Below are 23,138 nucleotides of genomic sequence, written 5' to 3'. Positions count from 1 at the left end.
AATTAATTGTCAAGCTTGTGCTAAAACAGTCAACTATTTTAGGTTGCCTGGATGTGGGGGGTGTTTTTGCTCAGGTATGGGTTTGACACCTCAGAACCACATAGCTGGGTGATGAATGCTTGTTCACTACATCTATTTAGTTAACTTCCTATAAAAAAGAGAGAGAGTAGTCTGATGCAGTGACCTCTTTCCAAAGAAATGTGTCTCTTGGGATGAGTTGACACACATTATATGAAGTATTAAAGTGTTAAGCAGTTAGACAAAGTGGTCTTTGTGTTCCATTTCTTATTTGTCCAAGCACCAGCAAATAGCTCAAGTAACAAAGCATGCAAAGGGATTTACTAGTTAAAACAAAGGTTATAATTATAACAACTGGTAATAATTTGGGTCAGTTTGTTTTTGCTTTTTAAACTTCTGCGTTTTGAGATTTTCTTGTAGCAATCATTAGAAATATGTCTTCCTTGGTTTAGGTTATCTTTGGCCTTTGAATGAAGGAGGTGATATTTTCCTGTTTCTACTGGAGATAGCTAAAATATATCCAAAAGGTGTATTGTTTTTCACAAGTGTTTATTTGAATTCACATTGCTGGTTCTTTTTAATACCTTCTGAGTTCTGTATTTGTGTTAGTGTTTTACTGGTCCTGAAGAACCGAACAAAACAATTTCAAATGTAAAGATGTAGTTTTTTTAAATCTTTCTGTATGTCAAAACTATTCATCTAGGCTGATGTAAAAAAACTAACCACACACTGACTCATGCAACAAAGAAAAAACTGTAGGTGAAAACAAAACTTGAAATTTCCTGAAACTGTGGGCAGGTTTACCAGAGATTGCATTATCGTAAACAAGAAAGCTTCAGATTTAGAGTGTACTTCAGATGAAATGATCTAACAGAAGTTATTAATTGCAGAATACAATAAGCATATCCAGGTACTATGAAACAAGTCTGTATGAACACAGCCTTTTAAAAATTTATTTTCAGCAACTATGTTACTATAGAGGACCAGATAGTGCCTATTTGCCATAGCTTATGAACAATTAAACAGTTGTGCACTGGATAACCGGCTTGTCAGCAACAGGTGCTGCATGGTTCAAAACACATTTTGATTTTTCAGAGTTTGGGGATAGGAGGAAAGGTTGTTCAGCCTTCAAATCTTAGAAAAAAGCATGATATATCATTAGGTAGTTTTCTATTCTTCCCATGTAATTAACTAAATGTCATGTAGTAGTTCTGTTTTACTTAATATTGTATAGCAATTAGATGGTTTATGTCCATCAGTGTCAAGTAAAAGCCTCTGTATCAATTCTGTCCCTTTCTTTCCATGTGTCTTAAGAAGACATCCAGTTCCAGAACAGTCTGTTATATCAATTGGCACTGCCTATTATTAGAATTTTTGCTTGTTCCCTTGGTGAGGGATTACATTTCAAGCATTACTGTCAATCATTTTTCAGTGATGTTCCTTTTTGCAAAACAAATTGTGAACAAGGAGAGCAACTGCTTCCTTTCTCACTACATGTTTACCTTCTGTTAGTACTGTTCTAACTAACCCTGACATAACTGTGAGCCTTCTTCTTGAGGCCAAGAAAAGATGCTGCTTTTCTACCCACTGAACTAGGGCATTAAACTGGATGGAGTGTTGACTTGTGTCAGTCTATAGGAGAAGACTGCAGTTTGGTTGGCATGCTAAGATAAGAGTCCTTTTCTATTGGTCATTGTGGGAGAAATAGATTAGTCCTGTATGGGGAGAGGGAGAGAGAGGATTGGAATCCAGCCTGGAGAAAAGAGAATGGGATCTGCATAACAATTCTTTGTATTTTGGTATTTAAAATGACACCAACTGACTAAGTCTTTCACATGAAGAATCACTAGTAGATTTACAAGGTTGTCGGAGCAAATTCTCTTCAGTTCCTCTATCTTTAAATTTCCATCATCTCAAATATTACTTGTATGGTTCAGTTTTAGAATGGCTTCAAAATGGCATAGGTGTTTCTTTGTTTAGTTTGTTTTTCCTGTCATAGCTAAGTTGTTGGATTGTTGATAGTTTATTGAACATAACCTTTTCCTTTCTGGACTTTCTTCTCATAAAGTCATACAGAAGCTATAGTACTAGATATCCCACTAATGTCTGCATTTATTCTGCCCTATGGTTAGTTAATGTTCTTCACTTGTCTGAGCAGACTTTCAGTACAGCCACAACTATCTTGCTTTTGGCTGAGTTTTTGTTTATTGCCTTCTTGACTGGACAGTTTTTCAGTTTTGTGTTCTCTCCCAAGGATAATTTTCTGTAGAAAAATTTTCATGTGTGCTTCTGCAGTAGGGCAGCTTCCATTGAAGACAGGACTCCTTTCCTAACAAAACCTAGGCTGAAGGGAAGTAACTAAGTGGCTGAAAATACATGAGCTCAATCTAACCTATATTAGTTTTAATGTTTCAGCAAAAATAAAATGTTGGTGAAATAAATTAGTTTTTTGAGACTAATAGCAGTGAATGAGTTGCTGGATTAAAAGGAGTTGGAGTTGTGTATTGGTATTGCAAGAATTAACCTTTGAAGGTCTGGGTTATGGAGTTCTGTTTGCTCTCATTTTATATGGTGGCTTCATTTTCGGTTTTTTTGGGTTTTGAGGTTGGAAGTTGGATTGCCATAGAAGTAAATGACCCCTTGATGTGGTAAGGTAAAAGCCAGGGTCACGTGAAACAATATTCTGTGGAGGAAAGACTGTTGCAGTTCCTTGCAGACCTGTATTATATCCATATTTCAAAGCTTTTCAGTGGTGCTTTCAGTGTGGAATGTTGTTTTGTTAGGTAGGAGAAGACAACTCAGTATTTCAGTGCTTGGACTTTTGAGCTTTTTGGGAAGGAACTTTCCAAAATGGTGTAAACTTTTAGCAGTAACAGATTTTCATTTTCTTGATGTGAAGGAAACTTATGTTGCCATTAAAATCTTTGGGAACTGTGGTATGTTTTATTTTGCAGTACGTGAGCAGTACACTGAAGAAATTTCATGCTTTCAGTCTGTGTCAAGTTTTTACAGTACTCTCAGATGCTTTGGGAGGCTGTGTTATTGTGTTTTCTTTTCATTTTCCCCCAGATCTTGTTATGTTGTCTGCTTATAATCTTTTATTTGGCACATGGCTGTGTTGCAGAGGCATTTCAAAGCTATTACCTCTACAGCCTCCCTTCTGGGAAACAAATATGTCCTTATTTACATACTAGGAAATCTTAGCTCTGCAGATGTCACAGGAAGAGCCATATTGAGAGCGTGGTGCTGGAAACACCAAGGCTGTGGGTTCAATCCCTGTATGGGCCTTTCACTTCAGAGTTGGACTTGATGATCCTCGTGGGTCCCTTTCAGCTCAGAACATTCTGTGATACTCTCCTTGATGGATACAGTCTAATGATGTAATTATAAGAAAATAATTTGAAGAACTTTAATGTATTTCCCCACATTAAAAACAAAGAAAATAAAACAAAACAAGCAGACAACCCCAAAACAAAATTTGCTCCCCCCGAAAGAACAAACCTAAAATTAAAAAACTAACCCAGTATAACTGAATTGTACACACATGCACACAGTTTTAAATGGACAAATGTTTAACTGCAATTGCATTATACATTTTGGCTCTAAATCGTGTCACCACTTGGGAAGGAGAGCTTGTGCCACTAAGCGTTTGGAAAAACCTTTAGACTATTTTACTGAAAGGGGTTATGTGTGAGCATGATGCTCAGGAAACTTGGCTTCTCTATTCCAGAATACTTCTACCAAAATTGCATCAAGCAAGGGGTCTGCTTGTGAAATGACAGCATTTCTCAGGCATAGTGACAGTTTTACATGTCTAAACTAATGGGAATTTAAGAAATCGAGTAGGTTTGAGCACCCTGTCCTGGGTAGTTTCAGAGGACTACAGTTGATGTTGTCAGCCCTGGTAAATAGTTTCTTCCTGTACTTCTGTCCTTGCCCAACACCATGGGGAAATACTTGATGACTCTTACAAAAGGGCTCAATTCAAATTGTTTTTTTCTTTAGAGATATAGAAGAGTTTAATAGTTTTCCACTAGTCACTACTCAAATATTATTCCTAATGTAGGGGTTTTATTATTAATATGCTGTAATATTGATAATTTTAACTTGCTTGTATTGTGAAAATAACCTTTTTTAGAAGGGGAGCCTATGTAGTGGCAGCAGCATCAACCAACTGCACTGATGATGTCCTATTTCTTCATGTTCTCCATGTCCCCAGGAATAGTAAGAATTGACCATTTTACAATTGCTGAGATAAAATAAACCAACCTAAATTGGAGAGATAGATTATATTGACAACACCAGCCTCCAGAACGTGTTTGATTGAAGTCCCCTGTGGCTACATCAGCTTATCGACCTGTAGGCTCTCCGTCCATTTTATGTCAGTCAGAAAGCAGGGCAGTTTATTGGAGACTGAGGTCCAAAGTTCAGACTCTTCTCTATCATTGTCAGATGGGATTATTATTTTAAGGGAAAAAAATCTTTGAATGGTTACTGACTTATTTCTTGTAAAGCTATCCGTTCCTCTGCATAAGTCACAGCCTGTTTGAGCTGTAAGGATTGTGCTTCTCAGCTGTTCAAAGCATCATAGCTCCTTTTTAAATTTGTCTTGGGGACCTCAGCAATGCAAATGCATATTTGAATAATGTTTTAATTGTTGTATGTTCTTTCTGGTTTTTGATTGGTAAATGAAAACTTAAACCTATTCAACTCAGCTTCAGATTTTCAAAAATCATGTCCTGCCTTGGCCACGAGGAGTAAATTTGCTGGTGTTTGCCAGCAAATGGCAAGCACAGCTTTTTGCTATCAAATGGTTTAGCAATTGTAGCTCAAGCCAATATGATGGCCTGGAAACAAAATTCATGATAAGAAGAGGCTATCAATTTATAATAGGGTCCGCTATTATGTTTTATGATTATAGATTAAGTAAGTAAAACACTTATTTTTCCTAGAGTAGATAAGCTGGGTTGTCTGGCATGCAGTTTTCACAGTTTGTACTGTAGCTAAAGGGGAAAGTGTGTGTGTGTTTGTGTGTGTATTTACAGACTACAGAAGGAACCCTTTTGGAATATAGGTGATATACTTTACATGCTGAACAGAATTTCTGAATGAAGTTTGGTTTTTAATTACCTTTCTGTCGCATAAACTACTAGGTATCAGAGAAGACAGGGATGTGGACTTCCAAGACCTAGGCAACAAAGTCAAATATTACAGAAGTCTTTGGACATTAATAGTTTGAAGTACTTTTGCACCTTTTTCTACTAATCTGTAGTTCAGATGAAATCTACAACTTTTATTTAAAAAAAACTCAAATCAGACACATTAATTTTCAAATATGTTCTTACCTCCTACTCCCTCTGTCTTCCTCCATTCCCTCTCCCCCAATGTGCACGGCAGCAATTAGAACATTTTAGGTGACTTCTCAGAATTTAGAAGGTAAAATCAGCATGTCTTGGTTGGCATTATAACATATTTGAATGTCATTGGTACTAGTATTGGACTTTTTCCTTGCACGCTATTGTGCTGCCTCGCATTGTTCCTGGTAATTGCAGGGATGCGTAGGAAAACGTGGAGGCATGCAGCTGTCTTTGTGCAGCTGACAAATAGCTTTGAAAAATATCATTGTTCTTACAGGTAAGTGAGAGAAAGACAACTCATTCAGTCTTAATGGAACTCTGGATATGTTTCAGGTAGGGAAGAAGTGAAATCCAGTGGGTGCTCTTTTCCACCCTGCTGACTAATGCCTGGTGCAGGACTGTGCTGAGCTGGGATCTTCCTGGGAACAAAGGGGGAGTGAAGACTCTTAAAGGCAGTTTTGTGCTGCCTGCACAAAATGGTGAACAAAGGCTTGCTAAAGACAGTACCCTCTTATTGATGGTAGATTTCCCTGCTGGGTTACATTGCTTCTTGAATTATTTCTTAACTTTCTACTAAATAAAGATGGACAACTTTGTTTAAATGCAGAAAACTTAAATGCGTGAGATTAGTATGAGGATGCGAAACTAGTGCAGAGGGAAAAAGCATTTTTCAAATGCTGCTATTTTATTTTTTTTTTCAGATCAGAACTTGGAGTGCCACATGTGGGATACTTTTATAATGCTATATGAAAAAATTAAACAGATTTTATAAATAAGCTTCTGTTAATATATATCCATGTAATATTGTATATGCATTTGGAAGACGTGAATGTAATACATTATGACTAGAATTTACTGTCAAGATGTTGCCATATTTTAGTGGCTGAAAAACGAAGAAAAGTCATTATGATTTCCCTTATTTTTAAGAGGGTTTTCCCTGTATGACATTCTCATTTTCCCCTAGCCTTTTTCCTACTTATTTTAGAAGAATCCAAAGGAAAAAAAGAGTAAGAATTATATGACAAAGTTTATGAGGATAATGTTTTATTATTTTGTTGCAGAAGGACTCCATGAAAGATGACAGAAGAAGTTATTGTTATTGCAAAGTGGGATTACACTGCACAGCAGGACCAAGAACTTGACATCAAGAAAAATGAGCGTCTTTGGCTATTAGATGATTCTAAGACATGGTGGAGGGTAAGAAACGCGGCCAACAAAACGGGATATGTGCCATCAAATTATGTGGAGCGAAAAAACAGCTTGAAGAAAGGTTCTCTGGTTAAAAATCTAAAAGACACACTGGGTAAGTCCTTTTGTATTTTGGAATAAATTTAGTAGACTTGATGAGTTTCAGGTTGGGAATGTAATGTGGATATAAATTTTTTTAACATGTGTGTTTGGTCTTTATGTTTAGTTTGAGGTGACATGATGGGTAGATGATTGGGGAGGTAAGGAGGGAGGGAGAGACAGAGAGAGTGCGTGTGGGTGGAGAATCACGTGTAAAAATCTGCAATATGTTTCCTTCCATCACATCCAGAAGAAAAATATGTTACTTTTGTTCCAGTTTTCAAAGGATCTGTATTTTCAGTGGCTGAAGAACTGAGTTTCATAGACAAATCAACTGCTGAATCCTCTCCTTTCACACTAACTCCTCTCACTTGAAAGATGAAGGATGTAAACTGGATTGTTCAGCATAGGTATCATAGCCAAAGCTAAATCACTCTATGAATGGGATTTTACAGCTTGCCTATATATAGTTAAGTTTCTGTGGTCTGAGATGTTCTGTCAACTTCCAAGTCCTTAAATATGTATTCTACTTTCAACTTGCACATCAAGTCTTCACAACAGTATCTCATAAACATAAAATAACCTAGCTTTGAAAAATTTTGTGTGTGTTTTAAAGAAATCTTGTATTTGAAAGTCAAGTTAAATGGTTTTTTCTCTTTGATTTTTTAGACTGATTAAAAAGGGCTTTGCATAGAAAAGGTTAGAAAAGGTTATAAACACAGTGGCAAATTGTTGTTTTATGCCAGGAAGACCTACTAGTGGTAGTTCAGGATGTTATGAATAAAACAGAAACAGGCACATTAAAAGTGTTTTGAGGGGTTTTCTTTCACTTTTGTTTTGGTTTTTTGCCTGTGTTTTATGAAGTCTTATATAGAGAAAATTTATGCTGTTGCAGACTGCTGTACAAAATGACTCTTCAAGAGAAAAGTTAGAATTCAGGGATTGGATTTAGTAGAAAGTTAAAAGGTTCACTTAAAAATAACATGGCAATAGCTTATGCAGGATAATCCTTTGCCAGTGTTGCTTCTAACAGGCTTTGTTTCTTAGGCATTCCTTCATTACCATGTCTTCCACTGCTGAGTTGCCATAAAGCACATGGAAATTGGGGACTAGAGGATGGGTGGCAGGCAAACAAGGTTATCATAAAATTTACCATGGTAATATTTAGAACCACAGTCCTTTCTACAGATACTCTTAGAACATACTGATTGTAGTGCCAGGAAATGTGATTATGCCTTTTCAAAGATTAAAGTCCCAGTTGTGACATTAAGCTCCTTTTATATAGATTTATGTTGTTTAAAACATAAATATAATGTATGTATTTTGTCTGAAAGGTACCTTAGGAAAGGATTGCAGTCCTTTGTAATAATATTTCAAGTGTTCATGTAAAATGGGGGCAATATTTGCTTGATGCAAACACATTTTTATTTATGTCCAACAGAAATCTCTTTAAGTGAAGAAATAGAGGTGTGTCCTAGCCTATGTGTGTGTTTATTTTCAGTCTTAGCAAAACTGCATGGTGCAGGGTGCTTCCCCTCATTCTAGAGGTGAGTGATGAAAAGCTGTGAGAAAAAAGCTTGGTGGTTTCATGGCTGAACCATCCCTAGGTGTCACACCTCCCAAGCCTCAGCCCTTTGTGCACACCTGCATGGGTTTTTAAGTTCTGAAGTACTGTTATGACAAGTAACAGTGCTTCAGAACAGACAGACAACATTCCTTGATCCCTTTCTAATGGTTTTCTCTGTGTGTTTGTTCAGCTGAGGCAGAAAGTGCTTTATGATGAGGTCTGGTCTTTGTGTCCTGTGACCACACTTACCTGGTGAGCATCCAGAGTGTGAAGCACCTCTCATGCTCTTTTAAGTTCATATACCCTGTGACAGTGAGAAACTGTCTAAGCCATGCCTTACTCACAAATGGATCCAGAATATTCCTAATATCTATCCAAAGGAGCTGGTGCTTAAGAGTATTCTTTTTTAAAAGTTTAGCTGCTGTGAACTCCTTACCATAATGAAACATGTATGTGCTGTGTACCGTGTACAACGTTTTTTACCTTTCCTGAATCAGTGTCCTCAACTAAACTATAGTATTTAAGCCTTTCCTGTCTTGCTGTACAGTAATTTCCCATTCAGAGCAAGCAGAGCATGTGTCCTTCCTTAGACGATCCATTGTTTTGAGAGGCCATCAAAAATGCACTCCTTCTTTTTAAACAAAGACTTGCAAATTGCACGACTAACGCTTCCTCTAGTGAAACAGCTTTTGAAAGGTTTTGCTTCACCCAGTGAAGCAAGTTCTTAAGTTCTCTTTATACAAATATGTCTAATGTATCACCATGTCTGCCTCTCCAAGGATCACAAGAAAATTCTCATTAAAATACCTCCTAACCCACCTACCCAGTTGGGAATGGTGGTCATGAGTATCAGTCCTTAAACCAAATCTGTTTCCAACTTTGATCTTGAAGCTACTGCCAAAATATCAGATACTGAACTTAAAGAAAAACCCCAACAAAATTAGCTTAATAATCTGTCAATAATTAATCATGAATCTTGTGAAACCTCAGGAGAGAAACAGCAGACTCATAGCTGCTTCCTGTGACGTACCTACACCCCCCCCTTTTCATACTTGTGTCACTCAAGCAAATGGTTGTTCCCATGGAGATGCACTTTCCTCTGCCTGTTTCTTAATAGATTACATTTCCTTGTGTTAAAAAGAATTCATCTGAAAGCATCGTTATCATGCAAATGATGTCATCGTGTGTTGTGTATGTGATTACCTGTAGCTATCTGCCACTCTTGTGCTTATCCACCATAACTACTGGTGCTTGTATTATATTTTTATATTCAGTAAATATGAAAGGTGCCAGCCATAGCTCAAATTGTGGCAGACCCTGTAGGAGCTATAACTATTTAATTAATAGTTCCCCTCATGTGCTGTTGAAGATGCATCATCTGAATAGTTGTTCATCTTTGGCAGTCTGTTTTCTAATGAAACTTTATGCCAGCAGTTATGTTGGTGTCGTGTACACAAAAGCTTATAATCTCATCAGAGAATTAAGTCATGCCTATTTGATGCTAAAAACTAATTTTTCCTGAACTGTTGACTGTCATTGATTATATCTCAACCCTTGAATATTTTATTAATAGAGTCCTATCAGCTTTACAGTTTTTTGGCTCAGGGTTGATGGAAGGTTGATGGACATATGGTTACCTAGAATAGGCAGCTTGATGTTTTAAAATATCAGCCCATTCTTAGCAAGGTCTTAAGGCTTTCTTGAACTTCCATTTTATTTTGGCATTTAAAAAAAAAATTAAGTAAAATGTGTTCAGAGAAGCTCTCCTAAATGTGTTGGATGCTTATTAAAACACCGATTAGTGCTTGTTTAGCATATGTTCTTTAAATCAGTTCCTTGTGGACTGAAAAACAGCTCACCCAAAATCTCAAATGACCCCCAGTACTTTCTGAAGAGATACTTTAGAATCATCATATGCCTTTTCACAAAGCAATAGCCTTTTCTACACCATTCACTTTGCCTTTCTAAGGGCTTGCTCTATTCTGTTGTATCTTCTTTTAGTCCTGACATCAGGGAATTTTCTGTGACTTTTAACTTTCCTTAAATTACTTGGAGAAACTTTGAGTCTTGTAATTCTTTGATTGATGGATGTCTGGTTTTGTCATTTTTCTGTTTGATATACACTACTTACGTCTTCTTAAATCTCTTTCTTGAGTGAGGTCTAATGAATACTCAGCTACAATGACCTAGTTTTAATTATGGAAATACAGTCTATAGGCCACCTATTGAGTATTTTAAATGATTCATCTTATCATTGCCTTTTTTGTCTTAACTGAGTGATACTGCAAGTAAAACGTTAATGGTAATTTGGCCATTTCAAATTGCTGTCTTCTGTTTGCTCATATTGAATGAAATCTGGTAATTATAACTATTCTTAAGGCAAAAGCCAGCTTCTATGCCTGTGATTAAAATTTCATCTTCATTCATTATAATGAAGCTTAAAATAGTTTCCTTTTACAGTATTTCTTTTGCAGGGAGGGTATTTTCTATACATTTTGAATAAGTCTTACTAAGCAAGAGACCTCCAGCATGCATCTTTTAAACTGTAATTTTCTGTAATATAATTCTTCCCATGTGCTGGGGGGTGGAAAGGAATTCCCATATCCATTTGGTTGGAGTGGGTGTTTGCCAGCACCACCCCCAGAGCTGCCTCTGAGTGCAACTCCGCGGGTTTCCCCGTCTGCAGCAAAGATGATCTATGCCTGCTGGCTCATCTCTGTCATGCCAAACAGAAACCTTATCTCAAGGAAGCCAAAATAATTGAGAAGTCAGTTGTTTGTGTACTCAAAATAAAACTTCTACATTTTTTCCATCCCTTTGCATGTCATTTTCCTGGCAACAGCACAACTCCCCAGGCAGCAGTGTGCCATTAGTGACTGAAGCGTGTGATCCAACAGCATGGTGCCATTTTCATGGGAATCCATGATTTTCTGAATGTTTTTGCTGCTTTTGCTTCACAACCAGCACTGCATATAGGCTTTTCTTGCAGGTTTCTGGTCTTGTTCCCTTTAGTGAGCAACTACGTAAGAAACCTTGAGGACACTTCTGCTCTGCTCTTGGTGTGGGTTTTTGAACAGATGCCCTTCAAAAGAAAAAGGTTTAGTAAGATGTGTATTGAAAAGGAGATTGGACACCAAGAATACAGAAGAGGTGTTTGCAAATCTGTAGGAACAATAGAAACAGATGAGCTTTGGTGGTGATGGCAAGTGACAGTAACCTTGACAACATTTCACAGATATGTTTGAGTTGCAGGAGAGACTTTTTAAATGGCTCCTTTATGGGGCTTCTGGAACCCAATAAAGGGTTCTGGAAGTCTGCAAAACTTTTCAGTAACTTTTCACTCAGTGTACCAGATTTGGAAAGTAAGAATTGCCGAGTGAGACATAATGTAGAGAAGCCAGTTCTTGCTTGCATCAGTGTTCCTAGCAGGTTATTTCACAAGTGTTATGAGCATCCAGGACTATTTCCTGTGTTTGTCAACCCCTGTGGTGTCTGTCTACCTGGGTCCCTCTGCACCTCTGCCATATATACTGGTGCTTCCAGGAATCAACAGTTTTATATCTCTCTCCTCTCCCCAGTTATTGTTATGAAAATGCTAGTGTTTTTTCAAGTTTATAACTTCATATTTTCTCATTTGAGGGCTACTTAGTGCTACTTTCTCAGTGCTTATTTGGAAATTGACAGGGAAGTTAGCCCTTTTTTGTTTGCAGAGTCACTGCCTAGTAAGAAGCAGAAATGAGGAATTGCTCATTCTTTATTGCAATGGTTTTTTAGCAATGGAAAAACAGTTCCTCATTACTGATGTTTAAGAGGCTTGGTGAACTTCCGCTTTACATATAAATATTTTAACTCAGATTTAAACAATTGCCATCATAGTTTTGTATAACATGGTTATGAAATCTCATTCTCCTGTTAAGTTATCAACCTTTAAGTTCTGGTGTGTGTGTGTTATTGGCCATTTTTTTTTTTCCTTTTTTGGTTTGATTTTGAGGACTTTGAAAGAATATTTTAGTGATGCAATTTTGGGAGCTCTGATATGTGGCAGATTTAACTGTATAAGGTGGTATTTTGACATTCATCAGATAGCTTCTAAATCTTGTTTTAAGTATTGAAATTTGATTACTAAAGTCTTTCATTGGTGAAAGTTACTTATGACTCTAACGTTGCAGGTTTTAGCTGAATATTTTCCAGTTCTTCCACACTAATTTTTAAAAGTGTGTAATCATAAGAAGTATGCACAGTATTTTTGGCACAGTCAGAGCACTAAGTTGAGTCTTCAGTACCGTTTGCTTAATTAATTTGTTTCTTTATGAGTGACCTGTCTGAGCCTCATCTGAAAGATTACGGAAAACACATTAAATTTGTAATAGACCCAAGTACCTGTTTGAAAATATTTCTATTAATTCTTTATTAGTTATTTCCAATTATAGTCTTCTCTGGACACTCTAAGGGCATAAAATTTGCTACAGAATGAAAGAATGGAGGAAATAAAAATAAATATGGTATCACTGTATAATAAGTGTATTGTTGTATAGCACAGCCTCTCAAGCCTTATACAACTCATGTTAATAAAAACAGGCCAACCTTACAAAGACAAGTTATTTTAATCCCTCTAGAACTCCAATCTTCCAATGTTTTTTGGCCTTCCTTGTCACAGACCTGTAAGAAATGCTAGTCTTTCCACTCACAAACCATTAATAAAGTTGATTTTAAAAAATTAGTAACTTCTTAAAATAGATAGCTACTTGTCAAATTATTTATCACATATAAAAATTCCTTAGAAAGAATTGTATGAAGTTTTTGTTTAGCCTAACATCTCTAGCTGAAATCAGCAATAAAATCAATCCCCTTTGTAAAAATTTAGTAAAAATAAAAGTATTTTTTCTGTGTCACTTATTGCTGTTTTGAAGCTTTCTAGCTTTTGGGCATGACAGTAGTGGCACGTCTGTTGTGCTTCTTGGAGGATTGGATGAGAGTAAGTCATCTCTATTTGCACTTTAAAGGAGTTGGCACACAGGGCTTTAAGTTCAAATTCAGGGAGAGGAAATAGTGGAAGTGTTTATATACAGCACATATTCTTGCTCAATTTCCTAGAATCCTAGAATAGCTCATGTCATGGTTGATTTTGTTTAACAGCAGCACTTTCTCTGCTGTGCTTCATCCTGCTTTGTAGTAGCGTTGCTCAGAGTAAGCATGTTTGTTTGTGAGACAGTGTGGCAACGGCGACGACTCTTCACCAGTGATGAAATTGAGGAGAACATGGTTTTGTGGTAGTGAGAGAAGTGATGGGAACTCCTTTTAGGTGTGGTGTCTTTAGTTTTGGGGAAAAATATGCTGGAACAATTGCATTTTTTCCATGTTCACAGGAATAATAGATGATTGTGGTTACACAGATTGCTGAGAAGGGAGGAATGGGAGATGTTCACAATGATTTTAGGCACGGGGAAGAGATTTCTTCTAGATTCCCGTCTAGAGCATGTGGGGATAGGTGCTGGCAGTGCTGATGCCACTGGAGTGGTAGCAGATGATTTGTATAATATGTAATTGAAATACTTTGCTGTTTCTGGAAATATATCTGCCTCACAATCATCATTAAAATCTGGACTTGATTAAAGTAGTCATTTTCACTTTATTGATGATCTTTGAAGGTATGGAGACATACCCAATAGCAATAGTTTTGCATTTGGAAAATTACATAAGAACACTGATGACAGGGTAGGCTCTATCTTCTGACTATCAATTAGATACATAATTGCAAAAAAATACATTAATTTTGAATTAGTGTTACTATAAAATGTTTAAATATTTATTTAAAATGCAAAACAAACTCATGAATTTATGGTTTTGGACCTGTTGTACACCCACAAACGTTTAACTAATTTTGATATGCATATCAACTGTGTCCACTGAAAGAAACATTAAAGGAATCCAAGTCTCTGCTTGGTGGAACTGAAATGAGACTTTCTGAAAGATACTGTGTTGTAATTTCTAAAGAAACATCTGCTTGAGAAGGAAAAATATGAAGTTGCAGAGCAGATAATGCAAAACCAACAAACAAACAAAACCACAACAAAAATCCCCAATGAAAATTGAACACAAACTTCATGCCTTTTAAAGAGCTGAAAGAAAAGCATTATGGTGAATATTCTGGAGAACTCATGCTACAGAATAATGCTTCTTTTATTGCTTCATAAGAGTTTCTCTGCTGGATGTATGCACCAGGCCCTTTATTTGCTCCCAAGTGAAAAGACAAATGCAGCAGTGAATGCAGAACCTGAAGCTTGTTGCAGTGCTAGCTTGTAATGATTCAGGAGTTTTCTTTTCTCAGTTTACAATTGTATATATTGTATTCTGTTGAAATTTTAGCTTTATTGGGGTAGATTATTTATTGGGGTAGATCATTTAAAGGATGTGCTGCTTCAAGAATAGCAAAAAAAATATAATGGAAACCATGATGTGTTCTACCTTTCAGCAGATTTTTCTACTGTGACAGTTGCAGTAAAATGTTGCTAGGCTGAAGGCATAAAGAAATCCTCCTATTTTTAGTCTATATTGAGTAAATAAATTTGTTCATTGTATTAGAAGTTTTATCTAATAGGCATACTTTTTCCCCTTTTCCCATGCAGAATGTCTGTGTGTGCTTGGAGGTACATTGGCATTTACAGATCAAAGAACGAGCCTTTATTTTATTCATAATTATGTGTGAAAAGATAAAAGGATCACCTTAACTTAGTGTGGCTGTGTGTACTGAGTCTTTGGTATTATTCCCCTCAATTGTCACCTTGGAGGACCCTTGGTTTTGCCCATTTCTGAGCCAGTTATGTTTCAACCTTTAATGTCTGGCCTTAGAGCAAGCCCAAAAATTAGCTCCCAAGGTAGTTTCACAGTTCACTATTAAAGAGAGTGATTCCATTGCCTGTAGCTCCTCCTACGCCCTGTTCCAGCTGTGGAGGCAGTCTTACTTTCTTAGCATTAAAAGTTTATGTCTGAACCCTCAACTCTTTTGATGTTTCATTTTTTACGTAGAATAAAATACTTAAAGCATTCTGCTAATTATGTCTCTTCTTCTGAACCAGTAGAAATAGAGTGTGGGTTTTTCCCACGTACTGTCTTGTACTGGACTCATTGCACAGTGTTCCCCTCTGTCTTCCTTTCCCTCAGGTTCCTGGGAGAACTGAAGTTGGCTGAGGGAGCAGAACTGGGGCTGCAGTGAGGGTCACTGCATTGTACTTATCTGCCTGGGCTGGACTTTTTCCATAAGCACATGTTTATAGGGGAACATGTATTTGTGTGCTCTGCATACTGCCATCCCCTTCGGCTTCATGTCCTAGCGCATGAAGGTGGAAGCAGAGAGCAAAAACAGATGACAGTAGCTGAGCTATTAGAGGTATTGTGTGCCTTGTTTAGTGTCTGGAGCTGGGTCACCCTTCTAAAGACCAAGCTAAGGTAACTGGCAAAAATCAATAGCCTCTGTATCTACTCTGAGGGACACCATTTTCCAAGGAATTACAGTGACTCAAATGACAAGAGATTTTTCAATGCATAGGTGACAGTGGCTGGTCCTTCTCCCACCTTAGAATCATTGGGGAATTCTTCTCCTTCAGATGTGGCTATTTCCTTCAATACGCAACCTTAAGTAATTCTTTGGTTTTACTGGATGGATCTCTTTTTTTGGGTGTGTGTGTCCTTGTGGTGTCTTGAGGTTTAATATTTCAGGGTATATTTTAAATATTGTTTCTTCTTCTTTACATGTTTCCACTTGGGTTCCATTGCTTTCTGTTTCTCAGGTTTTTCGAAGACCATGGCACGTTCTCATACCATGCAAATAGAATTTGTAAATTGGCATTCACACTAAAAGAAAACTAGGGTTTGTCTTAGAATGTGTAAGGAAAGGTTTCCTTCCATTTTCTGAGTCTCAAAAGTGTTTTGTTTTGTGGAGTCTGTCCATAAAACACGAATTGACATGCGTGGAGTGTATGTAGATAAAGCACAAAGCTGCAGTGCTGGAGAGAATGCCCATCTCTTGTTTTAAGGAGAAAGGTTCCAGCACAGATGGCTTTTTTTGAGAGTTGCTTCAGTGATGAATGTGATTGTTTACTGACAAGTTATTTTTGTGGACTCAGCAAGTTCATTTGGACAGACACCTCTCTTCAAGGATGGTCAGCTTGGACAGGTGGACATTTAAGGTTGCTCTTTCTAACAGATGACTATTTGTAGCTGTGTTTTGCACTAGAAATTGATTTAGGAATTAGGCTGTAGACTGTCTAAATTGTATGCAGTCATTGCCATAATGCCTGTTTCCAGTCTTTGGAATTTTGTAAATTAAAGGACACGGAAAGTGAAAGAAAACAGAAAGGAAAAATGTATTTTGATGTGGTGGAAAGGTCATTCTTCTTGTATATGGGCTCTACCGCTTTCCTAACCAACCTGTAAGATATTTTTTCAATTGTTTATTCAGGAAATTGTACTCCAGAACAGAAGATAAATGTATTACTTAATTATTACTCTATAGCTACTGAGTTTTTAAATGTACAGAAGAAATTGTTCTGGTTTGTGTGTGAATCCTGGGCTTTTGTGTTTTAGCTGTGAGGACTAAACCTCAGAGGAGGTGGGCTGTTTTCTTAAGTTAGCCATTTCATCCTGTTACTTCCCCTTCAGAGATGGAGAGGCCTGATTTTGTGTATGTAATTGCAAATAACCTGAGAGCCCTTGATTAACGAAGCTATGTGCATTGAAATTCAGAGAGGAAGTCAGTACAGAAAAGATGATATTTAGTTTACTTTCCCCTTCCTAAAAGGAGTTTGTGAGAAAACTGCAGTATCGATGATAGGTTCTGAGGAATTTTGAGATTTTTACAGAGAAAATGTAATAAACATCTTGTATTTTCTTGTAACATTTAATGTTGGGAAACCTTAGTATAGTATAACATGGGCACTCTGGCCTTATGGTAGAATTACTAAGGCTTTACATCCTGCTTGGTGTTGGTATGTGTCAACTGGAGTAAAACATTGTAAACTCGAAGGGTAGATGACTGTTGTACTTTCAGGAGGGACTGTCTTGGGCTTTTTGATGCTGAGATACTGCTCTTTAGTCAGTTTTTGGACATTGTCTTCTAAAGCATTTCTTTGAGTTGAGGGGCTGTATAATTGCTGCTTTGTAGTTTCTCTGTTCAGGTTTAGGCTTGGTGATCCTAACTTCAGCCTCTATCTGTTACATCTTTGCTTTTGAGATACAGAATTGAGAGTAAATTTGAGCGTACAAGAAGTGAAATGACTAAGTTAGAACTATAATTACGTGTATCTAAAATAGAATAATTCCATCTTGGTTATTTGGAAGGGTCTTTAACTTGGAGAGTTGTCATCTTGCATTCAGGATAGTCTACTTTGTACCCTGCTGTATTTTTTCCCCCAATTTCTTTTTAATTAGGTGGGTTAGTATTAGGAAGTCAAATTTGTATCCTGAGCTCTCATGTGCACCTCTTTCACTTCATATAAACGTGAGATAGCTAAATATAAATCATCTTTCCACCAAGTGCTGGAAGAGGATAGGGAACAGAAGCTGTGATATACTTCCTGAGGGACAGGAGTATGCATTGAGGTAGACATTTTGGAGCATCTCATGCCTATGAGTGTTTTATTTTGTCAATATCCTCTGTTAGTGTTTGTGAAGGTGAGGCAAAACAGTGTTGCTTTTCTCCTCTACACCAAGGGAACAGAAAGCAATGGGAAGTCCTACATGGCTACTGTGCCTTCTCCAAATGCTTTGTAGATATGTTCTTAGAATTACAGGGCTGCCTTAGATTTAAGGCATTTCTGGTTATATTCTCTTATTAGGACATCTTTCAAAGTCAAGATAGCATCATTTATAAGATTAAAAATTAGGTGAAAATATTTTTGTGTTTGAAAGCGGAGACTGCCTATTTAAAGCAAGCAAGCTTCAATTTGGAAATTGGAATGGTAGGTCTTGAGAAGCCCCATTCATTTTATATGCCTTCCATTTGAGACCAAGACTACTGTTTTCCTGTTATATAGAGGATTTTAAACCCTAAGACCGTTTAAATTTGCCTAATGAATCTTCCACTTCACCTTGCCACTGAGGCAGTTTTTGTAAGCCTGCAGATTGTGCATTTGTCTCTGTTCACATATGTCCCTATATTACATCTTTATAATTTTAAGCTTTTGTTCTAAGAAACTTTGGATACAGAAAACTCAGTACCTGATACTGGAATTTGAGTGTACCTTTCATAATCACAAATAGGCATGTGTAGCACAGTGAAAATTACAGGAATTAATGCAGTAGTTGTTCTCAAAATAGTTGTTGAGTTGATTTCTTTGCAGAAGCCTCCTGACTGAATAGTGTTTGATGCATGGAAAACTTTTTTGTGTATTTGAAAAGCAGTGATAAAGCAGCCTGGTTGTTGAAATGTCAGAGTTTCACTTTGACATTTAGAGAAGAGTTTCCATTTTCTGATTTGTTCTAGTGTGCCTTTTTTTCAATTGAGCTTCTTAGAGAAGATACAAAAAGTCATTAATTGAGCTGTAAAGCTTTATTTCTGTATTACAAATGCAGTTGAAGGTTTCTGGAATTTATAGCAGTGTCCTTTAAAGAGTGCTGTTGATGGATATGTTGCTTGTAAAACACTGACTATCCCATATGGATCTTAGCCTTTGAACATTTTCTTGGAAACTGGACGTGTAGGTGGAGGGGGAGAAGAAGAAGTGGGAGGTTGCAGTCTGAAAATGTGCAGAAATGTTTGGTTTTTCTTTCTGTGTAACAGAAGAAACTTTGGTCTGCTGAATTCCTTAGTAATAAAGAAGCAAAGACTAGTTAATTTGAAATTATAAAAGTAATAATAAATAACAAAACTACATGAATGTCTGGTTTGAATATTCCAGTTGACAAGAAGTTGTGTTTAGCTCTGTATTGAGTGGATGAATTACTTAATTTACATTGCATTGTGGTGGTTTTTTTTCCTGAAGAATTTCCTGAAAAGTTAATTGCCTCTTTCTTAATGCAATTTTTAGTTTATTTCAAAACAGACACTGTACACTTTGCACTCTTATTAAATGTATGCATAAATATGCAATATAATTCATTACTGTAATATTCAGAGATGAATAACTTATTTGTTAAACAAGAAAGGATCATTGTTTTTAACTGCATCTGTGTGAAGTCAGATGGAATTTCAGTTTTGATAGAATACACAAGAAAAATAGTTTTAGTTATCTTAAAAAATGCCTAAAAATGTTGGAGAAATATTACTTCTAAGTTAAAATTAATTTTGAGAAATTTTGTTGTTTCTGTTACATCTAACAGAAAACACTAGATTCGGAAATTGAATGAAAATTTCTGGTTGCCTTGACTTTGAAGATTTTTAAAATAAGGAGAGCTGTTCTGTAAAATGTGATTTAATGTTTAGGGGTACTAAAACAAATATCAACTTCAGCTGAAATTTATTTCTTTTTATAGAACTCTGAAATTAGCAGCAATTATGTTAAATTTTTTTCCTCTGTGTATTTATACTGGGAGTTCTCCTAGTTGATTTGACTTTGTCAAATTTATCAGCCTCAAACTTGTTTATCTTTAATCTTTCAGCTCTTTAATGGAAGTCGTTGTTTTCAGATATTATAATAAGGTTAAATTTTTCAGCACTCTGAAGTGCTTTGTTTCAGTTTGAATTGTAAATAACAAAACCCATTGCTATTAAAAAATAGTTAAAATGAAAATATTTCCATTAAAGTTGTACTGTACTCGTGCTCTTTGTCCAGCTTCTATAAATTTTTGGGATTCTTTGGGGGTGTTTTATAGCTATAAAGCAAGTGGTACTGTTAAAAGCATTTTACTCTAGAGTGAGGGTGGCTGAGTTAAAATGCATTAAAATTAGTATGAAGAATTTTACAAGTAATTGCCTTGTTGTTTTGGGGGGTTTTGTTGCATTTGTTTTTTTGTTCTTGTTGGTTTTGTTTTGTTTTTTGGGTTTTTTTAAATTCAGATAGTAATGGTCGGTAATATTTTGAAAAATTGAGTTACTGGTTAGTTCATATTTCCCATGAAAGATCTTTTTTTTAATTATTTTTCCCATAAATGAATTTTAAAATATTCATGTGAAGTTTAAATTTAAAGCCCATGCTTTGACAGCCTGTGTGAGAGTTGTGCATGTACATGTGTCCTTTCAGCTCTATTATCAGTTTCTGTGGTTTTGTTAGATGATACAGCATATTTTAATTTTTTGAGAGAAAAGTTTGTTGTGTTTGTAAATAGACTGTGAAGGAGAGTACCTGTTTGATGCACTATTTGATGCACTATTAATTCAAGCTATTGATTTGATGCAGTATTATTTCAAGCTATCTCTTTGACTCTTTTCTTGCTCAAGTTACCTTTTGCCAACTTACAACTTTGTAGTAATATATAATAGCTGATCAAAAACTAATTTCAAACATTAGGGTAGAATACATTATAGAAAAATTAGTTTCAACGTGTAATGATAAAAAAATCTATTAAGATATGTAAATAGAGCAATAGATGAAAATGCAAAAATAGTTGTCTTTCTAATTGCCATGGGGAGAACTAACAGCTTTACTCAGCAGCCTCCATTTTTATATTTCAAGCTGCATATTTAGACTTAAAACTGGCTTCTCCAACATTGATAGAAGATAATTGAAGAACACCATTTAATAGAACTCTAGTCCCTTAAAGAGAAAGTAGTTTTCAAAACTCACTTGTACTGAGACAATTTTGTTGGTTTTGCAGGGTATTCTGTAGTTTAAAGGTGACTTTTGGAGGATTCTTAAGGAGTTGTATCTATTGTATTTAGTAGTATTTGGTCTTCTTCACCGAGTTCTGAATTGAGGAATTCTGCTTTGGAAATTTGGTATCTCACAATTTCTCAAAGCAATATTTTTGTCATATTGCAATGTTTTTCTGAAAGGGTTTTTGGGTTTTTTTTGTCCTTTGATTTTGATTTGATACGCAGGTAAACTGCAAAAAAATATCTTTTCTCATCATTTGTATATTAAAATTATCTATTAAAATCAGAGACAATTTCTCAGATCAATTTCTCAGAAATTTTCATTTGGTACTGAATAATGCTTTTTGTATACAGAAGAGGGAAAAATAGAAAAGGCAGTAATATCAAATCAAAAGACAGTAATAGCAAATCAACTTTAGAAAAAGTCAGGTATCAAATCAACTTAAAATTCCTTCAAAAAAGAAATGCAACTGTATTTAGTCTAAAGTTAAGCTACATACAAGATTTTACAAATTTAGTGGGCAGTCTTGGGAAGGGGATCCTAGAGAATTTGACTGCAAATACCTTTAATGTTTGGTTCATGTTGTTCTTAGGCAGAAGTTAATAACCGTGAGTGTGGATAAGCCTGTGGAGATGTTCTTTCATCTCTGGGGATGATCAAATGCAGTTAAAATACAAAATGTGGTTGTTCATCAGTCTCAGACAAGGATACCAGCTAGCAGGAACGTGGAAAGACTTGTCAAATAAATCTTTGTTAAATTAGGAAGTTGTCTGTTTTGTAAATAGGCTTTTCCTAGTAAAGGTAGTGTGGAATATTAAACCATGATTAGCAAATGGAATACAAACCTGTACTAGTGGCAAGAATCCCTTTCTATGCAAGTGTTATGTATGTGTTTGATAAGGTATGATTTAAGATCATGTTTTAAATATAGTTAAACTTGTTTATCCTACGAACCAATTTTCAGAGAGGTTGTAGCTCTGCAGCCTCGTTTCTGTGCCATCACTGAAGGCAGGAGAGAGAGAAACTCTCTTGTGTTCAGCAGGAGCACCTGGGCACTCGGGGCATCTGTGCTGACAGGCAGCCCAGCTTTGGCCCAGGGGTGTGGCCAGCATGGCAGGAGATGCACGCAGGGGCAGGGGAGATGGACCACAGGGAAATTTCACCACTTGGAGCTCTGGGGCTTGGGGGAGCTCAAGACGTTTCCTAGGGAAGTCTAAGGATGATGAGGTGGGAAGGCTGAGAATGCTGTGGGGAGAGGGAATTGGAGATGCAGGCTCAAGGATCTTTTAGGTACAATGGAAAGACTGTCTCAGGGAGAAGCTGGTAATGAAGGGGTGCTTGCACAATGGAAACTTAAGTGACAGGAAGCAAATTCATAGGAAACTGGTCTTCAGCCTGCTGCTCAAAAAACAAGCTATTCTTTAGAGCCACAGCAGAACTAGGAAAGGAAGACAGCATGTAGTGATCCAGCAGGCACGTTTCTGAGTTTCCCTAGGACTAACCATGGGGCCAGAGGATTTCTTTCACTGCAGAGAGAAGGAGGATTTGCAGTGGATCCCTTCTCCAGAAATATTGCTAACAAGTTGATTCTCCTTTTGTCTTAGTAGTATATCCTAAGAATTATACCAGCTCACATCACTTGGGAATGTATTTATGAGAGTGAAAGTGAAGTAATTTACTGTGGATTATTGTAGAGTGTGAATAGTGTTGCTTCCTACAAATTGCAGTAGCAAAACAGGCTTTCTACTGCTTTGCAATGCTTCTTTTCCCTCCTCACTTTTCCTTTCACTTGAAAGCTAACCTCTTGCTTTAGGTTACTCCTTATGACAACTGTTTGTGTTACAAAGGATTGTGACTTCCACAGGTTACAGATTAACTGTACCCAGTGAGTCAGAACAGGAAAAGCACAGTTGTAGCAGATAGGTAGATAGATCAGTAGACAGGTTTTCATAGGTTGTCACAAAGACAATAAAACACACCAAAACTATGACTGCAATTGCAAGTATATTCAACTTTTCTACATGAGACTCCCAAATTGCGTCAATGTTTCATTTTCCATCAAATCCTTTATATGTATTTCAGACATAAGAATAGGCATCCCCTTACAAACAGTAGTAAAAGTGAACATTTCTGTTAGTAGAATGGTAGCGTTTACTCTTC

At 36.5% G+C, this 23,138-nt stretch overlaps 1 protein-coding gene across 1 annotated transcript in view; it reads left to right on the top strand.

Moving 5' to 3' along the window:
* Positions 1-23,138, top strand: part of NCK2 (NCK adaptor protein 2) — an 82,965-nt gene that overhangs the window by 45,176 nt on the left and 14,651 nt on the right. The window contains exon 3 of the mRNA XM_064710125.1: positions 6,437-6,678. Within this exon, the coding sequence (XP_064566195.1) occupies positions 6,453-6,678 (226 nt within the window). The 5' untranslated portion in view covers positions 6,437-6,452. The remainder of the gene's footprint in view (positions 1-6,436; positions 6,679-23,138) is intronic.

This window comes from Zonotrichia leucophrys, chromosome 1 (assembly GCF_028769735.1).
Source record: "Zonotrichia leucophrys gambelii isolate GWCS_2022_RI chromosome 1, RI_Zleu_2.0, whole genome shotgun sequence".
Lineage (NCBI taxonomy): Eukaryota > Metazoa > Chordata > Aves > Passeriformes > Passerellidae > Zonotrichia > Zonotrichia leucophrys.
Note: the sequence above shows the minus strand (reverse complement) of the source record. Positions and strands in the feature narration are given on the sequence as shown.